The sequence below is a fragment of the Nymphaea colorata genome, chromosome 6 (genome assembly GCF_008831285.2).
Source record: "Nymphaea colorata isolate Beijing-Zhang1983 chromosome 6, ASM883128v2, whole genome shotgun sequence".
Lineage (NCBI taxonomy): Eukaryota > Viridiplantae > Streptophyta > Magnoliopsida > Nymphaeales > Nymphaeaceae > Nymphaea > Nymphaea colorata.
Genome location: NC_045143.1, coordinates 20,452,072 through 20,459,899, shown reverse-complemented (window position 1 = coordinate 20,459,899; position 7,828 = coordinate 20,452,072). Strand labels below are relative to the sequence as shown.

At 36.8% G+C, this 7,828-nt stretch overlaps 1 protein-coding gene across 3 annotated transcripts; it reads left to right on the top strand.

Annotated features, from left to right (window-relative positions):
- The first annotated feature begins 983 nt into the window (after positions 1 to 983).
- LOC116255472 (disease resistance protein RPV1-like) lies at positions 984 to 6,631 on the top strand. 3 transcript variants are annotated; one of them, XR_004172872.2, is made up of 2 exons: positions 984 to 4,706; positions 5,999 to 6,631. XR_004172872.2 is itself a non-coding variant. In XM_031631306.2 (2 exons), the coding sequence occupies exons 1-2, from the start codon at positions 3,366 to 3,368 to the stop codon at positions 6,087 to 6,089; spliced, it is 888 nt and encodes a 295-aa protein (XP_031487166.1). In that variant the 5' UTR covers positions 3,030 to 3,365; the 3' UTR covers positions 6,090 to 6,585. The 3 variants fall into 3 exon arrangements, 1 of the variants encoding a protein (XP_031487166.1); XR_007573535.1 differs by lacking the exon at positions 5,999 to 6,631 and having other exon boundaries at positions 984 to 4,162; positions 4,288 to 4,881; XM_031631306.2 differs by having other exon boundaries at positions 3,030 to 4,162; positions 5,999 to 6,585.
- Positions 6,632 to 7,828: the final 1,197 nt, after the last annotated feature.

The following is a 7,828-nucleotide window of genomic DNA, read 5'->3' as shown; positions in this document are numbered from 1 at the left end:
TGAATCTTATGATCCCTGGACTAGTACACAGTTATTCAATGCAGATCCTGTTATAGAAAATGTTGTGCCTCAAGGTGAAGATCCAGAGAGAGCAATACAACTGTCGGATATGGCTCAAAGTGAAAATCAAGAAGATCCAACACGGTCATCAAGCCATCACGAAAGCAATAATGAAGAACAGAGCAATGATTCACATCGGTATTCGGGTCTTATCTACAGTCGACGACTAAGGGACAAAGATGCTCGCAGTGAAGAAGACAACATGCCCCACCTTAGAAGATCCCAATGCATTCGTCATCCCATTCACAGGTGGGTTAGCTATGATTCTTTATCACTTGATTTTCAGTTATTCATGGCAAAAGTTGGCAAGGAGGAAGAATCTACTTCATTTGATCAAGCATCAAAATCACATCATTGGAGGAAGGCTATGAAAGAAGAAACGGATGCCTTGCATGAATGTGGAACATGGGAGATCGTTCCAAGGCCACACGGAAAGAACATAGTGGGCTCTAAATAGGTGTACAAAATTAAATGCAAGCCTGACGACAGCATAGAAAGACACAAAGCAAGGTTAGTAGCAAAAGGATTTACACAACAATATGGAGAAGATTATGATGAGACATTCAACCTTGTGATCAAAATGGGAACAATTCGCGTGATTATATCATTGGCAGTTGAATATGGATGGAGACTACATCAAATGGACGTGAAGAATGCTTTTCTTCATGGTGATTTGAGGGAGGAAGTATATATAGAACAACCTCCAGGATATACGAAAGGAGACTCTCATGCATGGGTTTGTAAACTAAGAAAATCTATTTATGGACTTAAACATACATCACGCTCGTGGCTTGACAGTTTCTCCTGCAAGATTCAAGAATGTGGTTTTTGGAGATGTCCTCTAGATTACTCTCTTTTCATTTATCGAAAAAAAAACATATTTACTTTACTTCTCATATATGTTGATGATATTGTTATCACAGGCAATTCAGAAAAACACATAGAAGAAGCTAAAGTTTTGATGATGTAAAACTTCAAAATGAAGAGCTTGGTGATTTACGATTCTTTCTTGGAGTGGAGATTGATAGGCGCAATAATCGCCTCACATTGACACAACAGAAATACACGTTAGATCTACTGAAAAAGTCAGGTATGTCTGATTGTAAGCCTGTTGGAACTCCTAGTGTTCTAAATCAAAGACTAAGTGCTCAGGATGGGGAGTTATATGAAGATCCTACGCAATATCGAAGTATTGTTGGGGCACTTTAATATCTTACATTTACTAGACCAAATATTATATATGTTGTGAATCAAGTATCTCAATTTATGCATGCACCTAGAGATACTCACATGGATGCTATCAAAAGAATATTAAGATATCTTAAAGGGATAGGAGATGACTTGGTTTATGGTAAGAATGAAAATATAACTACATGACATCAACTTATGACATTCACAAATGCAGATTGGGCTGGAGACCCCGATCAAAGAAAGTCCATTTCTGGTTTTTGTATTTTCATTGGACGTAATCTTGTGTCTTGGAGTTGTCGAAAGCAAAAGGCAGTAGCAAGATCCAGCACTGAAGCTGAATACATATGCATGGTTGTAGGTACTGTTGAAGTTACATGGGTTAGACATTTGCTAGAAGGCATTGGAGAAAAGATTAAAACCTCAATGTTAATGTGTGATAATCAAAGCGCTATTAACATTGTCTTTAATCCTATACAACATGGTCGAACAAAGCACATTGAGATTGATCAACACTTTGTTAGACAAAAGGTGGAAGACAAGGAGATTCAACCTATTTATGTTCGTATAGATGAACAAGTTGTAGACTTATTTACAAAAGGATTAACGAAGCAACGATTCTGGTTTCTAAAAGGCAAGTTGTACATGGTGCAAAACCATGCACAACTTGAGGGAGGGTGTTAAACTATAAATCCTCCACCAACACATTGAAAGAGGAGTCTCTTAGGATTCCACATCCTTGTAAAATGTGTTAAGATATTTAATGTCCTTGTAACATGTGAAGAGTTTCTTAGGATTCTATGTTGTAGTTAATATCCTTGTAATATGTGAAGTCTCTTAGGATTCTATGTTGTAGTTAATATCCTTGTAATATGTGAAGTCTCCTAGGATTCTATGTTGTAGTTAATATCCTTGTAATATGTGAAGTCTCCTAGAATTCTATGTTGTAGTTAATATCCTTGTAATATGTGAAGTCTCCTAGGATTTTATGATGTAATTAATGTCCTAGGATTCTACGATTGCAGACTCTTAGAATTCTGGAAATGAGATTATAAATAGAGGCCGTGCAAACCATTTTGGCTACGGCTTCTTCTCCTCAGCTTTTTCTTGTTTTCATTCTCTCTCTCTCTCTCTCTCTCTCTCTATCTATCTATCTTTCTGCGTGAGTGCTATTTTCTGGTTACAGATATTGGTGCTAGATTTCTATCAAAAGGATGATGCAACAAGATGATGAATGCAATCTTGAGGAACTAGTGGTCCTTCAGCTATGGTCATGCTTGATACCAAAAAGAATCCTGCAATCAATTGACTTGGTAAGATGTGGATCCCATAGAAAATAACAAATGTGGTGGTTGATAGTTAACAGGAAAATTGAAAAAAGCTCATGTGAAATCTCTTGCCTCTATTACTTGTGAGAAAGCACACGACTTCATCATTATGGCGAGAGATGCTCTTTTTTACATTTCACCCTTAACTGGGTGTAGATGTCAGGCCGGGGTCAGGTAGCCTGAGTTAAAGACCCTGTAGAATGCTCTCATTTAAAAGCTTAACAAATTTTCATCAGGCACACCATCTACATGAATCTACGAGAGAGAGCGAGAGAGAGAGAGAGAGAGAGAGAGAGAGAGTAGCTTTGCCCTTAGAACTTGGATAGAGGTCACCTCTTCATGAGGGAGACAGTAAAAACAGCTTTCCTGCTTTCAAATTTATGAAGTTATAAAGTTCATTGTCTTTTAAATTTTTGTGGATGCTGGCACTTTGTCTACTCCTAATAATAACTTCCCCCATCGACCTGGCATTGCTTGCAAGTCACCTATTACCATGTGAACGAAGTCTTTTATCTATTCTCAGATTCTCATCATTTGCTCGAGAGGTTGAAGGTCTTGGAGGTTGTTAACTGTTTAGATCTGGTTGAGTCTCCTAATTTTGCTCATCTCCCAAGCCTAGTGAAGTTAGCTTTAGATTTTTGCATTAATTTTGAGGAAATCAATGAATCAATTGAACATCTCAAGCAATTGGAGTCACTGAGAATTTATCGTGCTCCTCTAAAGAAGCTACCCAGCAACATTTGTCAATTGAGTTCCCTACAATCCCTCAATCTGCGATCTTGTAGAAGAATGTCCAGTTTGCCAGAGCAATTAGGAAATTTGACAGCTCTAAGAGTGCTCATCCTTGGTAAATGTGAGTCGCTAACAGAAGTTCCTTATTCTGTCGGTGATCTCAACCAATTACAGCACCGCAGTCTTAATCAATGTAGGCATCTTCAATCTGTGCCCCATCTCCCATCCTCTTTAACAATTTTTGACATCTCTAACTGTTCTGCTATAAAAAGAATTCCAGATATTTCAAACCTAAAGAACTTAAAGAGACTCGTGCTTGAAGGTCTTGGGTTCTTGGTAAAATTTGATGAACCAATTGGGCACCTTAAGGAACTAGAATTCTTGAGCATGAGAAACTGTAAGAATCTACAGGAACTTGGCAGCACCATTTGTCAATTGAGTTCCATACAAACTCTCAACCTTCAAGATTGCAAAGACATTTCTGCTTTGCCAGAGAAAATGGGTGATTTGGCATCTCTAAGGGAACTCAACCTTAAGAATTGTGCTTCATTAAGTGTGGTTCCTAATTCAGTAGAAAAACTCAACCAACTACAGATCCTCAGCATTGATGCATGTCGGAATCTTAAACATTTACCCCAACTTCCATCCTCTTTGCACATTCTTCATGCCAGCAACTGTGATAATCTGAAAATTGTTACCGACGTTTCATCCCTAGAAGATCTAAGAATACTAAACCTGGATAGATGTTGGAATGTTGTCGATGTTCCTGGCCTAGAAAATTTGAAGTCACTGGAATATTTAGACCTACACTCTTGTGAAAGCTTTGGTCAGATTATGGAAGGAGAATCTTACAGGTACAATTCTTGTTGCTCAATATCGTGATGGAAAATAGAAACAGATTGGTTCATTTGTTCCTTTCCTTTATTGTATTTCTTAATTTTAACGCACAAGGTTGTGTCCTTTCTTTATTTGAAAGCAGGCTAAATTTCAACATTTGATTTCATGCACCATTCCTGGAATCCATGAGGGTCAGTACCTGCTGTTTCTCCTTCCTAAAAATGTCCAAGTCTGTAAAGTTGGCTTCTCTTTAGTTGAAGAATATTGCATTGAAATCCCAAAAGTTTCATGGTTCCATCGCTTAATGTCCCCCTCCAAGTTGTTGCAGATAGACTCGAGGTTGTCTTTGAAACAAGAAGGTGTGCTACTCATAATCCTTCTCCGCTTTTTGAAGACGAATACGACTGCTATTTAATTTATTTGAAGGATGATGAGGAGATGGAACGGTACTTAAGTGATGGATACAGGATGATCCAGGTTCCAACATTCATAAATGGTGTTTACAAACTGAAAGGTGGCCACATCACCTTTCGAAAGGGTGGTAACAGATTTGAAGCTTAGGTATTAAGCAAGTCAATTTTGATAGAGTTTGAATTATTGGTTTTACCTTTATGACTGATACAAGCATGTCTGGTCAGATTTGAGGCATGTGTATGCTGGTATGCTCCATAAGGAGGCTCCAATTTGAATAATTTAGATTTATTTGAGAAGTCAATTCGGTCTAATTTAATATGGACCTGAAATGCCCCACTTTACTTTTTCCAGCTTCCGAATAGCCTTTTCGAACTTTGCTATTTGATCTTATTGAACCAACCGTTATCTTGTATGTGTTATAGCTTGAGAATTTTGAAAACCAACATAAAGGTGCTAAAAGTTATTATGTTCTCTTAGTAATTTTTGTTGTGTTGGCATTTTTATGACAATTGGGGCCTGTAAAATCCTTTTTTCAAATATTTATTTTGTTCATATACTTAATTCTATGTTCTACAAGGATACTTAACTTTTTCAAGGAATCCCACAACTTCAAATATAAAGAGACTTTCTCTTAGTAGAGATTTTTCATTATTTGCACCCATGAGTCATCATTTTCATATTGATGGAGGCAGTTAATTGATGAAAAGTAATGTTGATATTGTCTCTACTTTTTTTATATTAAATTTAATTGACTTAGTAATTTAGATATTTTCTTAATGACATTAATCATAATGCATAAAAGCTTTTGTGAAAAGCATTGCAGAGCACATGTAGGCCTGGGGCACTATCTATTAGAAAATAGTTGTAAGTACTCATATGGTTCAGTTGTATATTATGCATATATGTATATATAAACTGGTGCATAGGATTTATTTGTATTCATTATTTCTTTTTATATTTATTTTTTCTGTATTTTATTTTATATTTTATATTTATTTTTTTTAGGAGACGAGTCCCCAACAGTTACATTTCTAGCTGTTGGGTCTTCCAAAAACTTCCCACTCTTTCATATATAAAGCCTTCTTCTAGCCTATTTTAAGCGAGGCTGTTTTACAGCCCAGTAAAGATTGCTTCGCATTCTATCGTGTGTTTCTCTGTTGAGTTGTGGTGCCGTCTTGTGAGCTACTGTATATCAGCTTGTTTCTTGACCCTTAGTGCAATTATTGTTGTGTTGGCAACAAGGCTTGGTGCCTTCGTGCATGGTTTGTCTCATTGCTGAACAAATTTCTTCTTGTGAGGTGTAGATTACATCTATGCTTATGTCTTGAATAGATTGGGTGCTGTACTCTTTTGAGGGAGTTTTAGAGATCCTATTTTCCTAACATGGTATCAGATCATTGAAGTGCTCTCCAAGTTGCTTCTGTTTTTGTAATGATTAGGTGTCGACTGGGCGTTGGTGTTGCTGATCGGCACAGAGTCAAGGACATGCATGCTCAAGTCCTGCTTGGTGGTTGTCTTAAAAGTTGTTAGAAGCGATATTCGTAGCCTAGGATTCACCCACTTCTTTAATCAGATATTTCAAGAGTTTCCCCTCACAATCACAAAGTTTGGCTGAGCGAACCATCATTTACCAGCGAGGTTTGAGGAAGAAACAACCCATTATCGCCGCAATTGGGAATACTAACCCAACTTTTTACGACCGGCCAGTTGCCTGAGATTTTTATTCTTCGAGATTTTCTCGTCGAAAAGTGAGCAAGAGAGAAGATGAAGGCTTCACCTAAGTTGCATGAAGACCGGATTCCTCTCCTCAAAGCAAGTTTCTAGTGGTAATCTTAGGGTTTCTAGAGGGAGGTATACTGTACACATAAAAGAGGAGCAGTTTGTTTCAGTCATCATAGTGACCTCAATATGCCACCATGATTCATCCAGTATACTTGCCTTTTGGCCAGACCAAATGAAATTCTTTCTATGAATGCTTTCATTTTTCTTTTTTATGATGAAACCTTATGTTGTTCATGTAAATCCTGATTTTATCTCTGTATTACTAAGGTTTTCTTTTATGCATATTTGAAAAAAAGTGGAACTTTGTGTTTTTGAGAAGACTTGATATTTTTCGACTTGAGTTCATCGAGTTAGTTGTATTTTTAAAACAGCTGTGATAACTATCTGATCCATTTTGAAAATTCTAAACCGTTTCTTGAGGCACAATTTAGAAAACATTTCAATGATGATGAAAAAGATGAAGAGAACTTTCAAATACTTTTAGAATTTATTCTCTTTTTCGTATTCATCCTATATAATTTTGGTATTCAGATTGTTCTGTTGGGATCGGGGGAGTGAGATTTGGTGTTCACTTAGCAAAACAAAAGCTAGAAATGTGTTGTTGTGACGGCTGTGATATGGGGTGTGTGTGATCACCTTGGTTATGTTTGTTTTTCCTTAATTTGGTGTTGTATGGAGAATGTTTTCCAGTTGTTGCCAATTAAGGGGTTTGTTGTTTGTCTCGTCTCTTGGTGTATTAGTTTTGGGTTGTGGTCAGCTGGATGCTCAAATTTGTTTGGATGAGTACTATTTTTTGTTGAGTAGACCTTTCCAAAAACCTTTGTCTTTATTTTTATAAGATTTAATCTTCAAAAATGGTTCCTTTTGATATACACTGGTCTTATTTGTATTTATCAAGACACTTTCTGCTTCTCTGAAGGCTATGAACTTTTCCTGTATCATTCTCTTTCAAAATCTGGTTTTGATGACATTGAAACTGCACTCGAAGTAGCACCATTTTAAAGAAAGGAACTTTTGGACTTCTGTGTATAATTTGTATCAGAGCTTGACTAAAATTTTAATAGTTGAGAAGCATTTTTTAAGCATTTAACAAGATCTAATTGTGTGTAGTTGAGGATATATCGTCGATTCCTCTTGTGTGCGGCTATTTAATCCTTGTGAATGTGTTGTTTATGAAACAGACATAGACGGTGTTTTGTCTATAATCAGCCACTACCAGTTTGGAATCTGAGGTTCTATTGTCTTGCTCTTGTGAATGACTGAATTGGTTTCTTTCCATTCAGCTTTTGAAGATCTGCTATAAAAGATTCAGCCACTATTTAATTGTTTTTGCCCCACTCACTATAAGCAATCTCAAAGTTCTCATCATCATCCTCTGGTTTTCTCTTAGACCCATCTATGTATTCCCAATATCACAGACCTTTCAAATCTGCTTTTATATTCTCTGCCCAATATATATAGTTTGACCCATCAAATTTGACTGTCCT

Excerpts from the sequence above, each read along its gene's own strand:
- LOC116255472 (XM_031631306.2), top strand. The coding sequence starts at position 3,366 with ATGTCCAGTTTGCCAGAGCAATTAGGAAATTTGACAGCTCTAAGAGTG. Across the intron at positions 4,163-5,998 it reads ATGGAAGGAGAATCTTACAG|GTGTCGACTGGGCGTTGGTG; the intron begins GTACAATTCTTG and ends TGTAATGATTAG.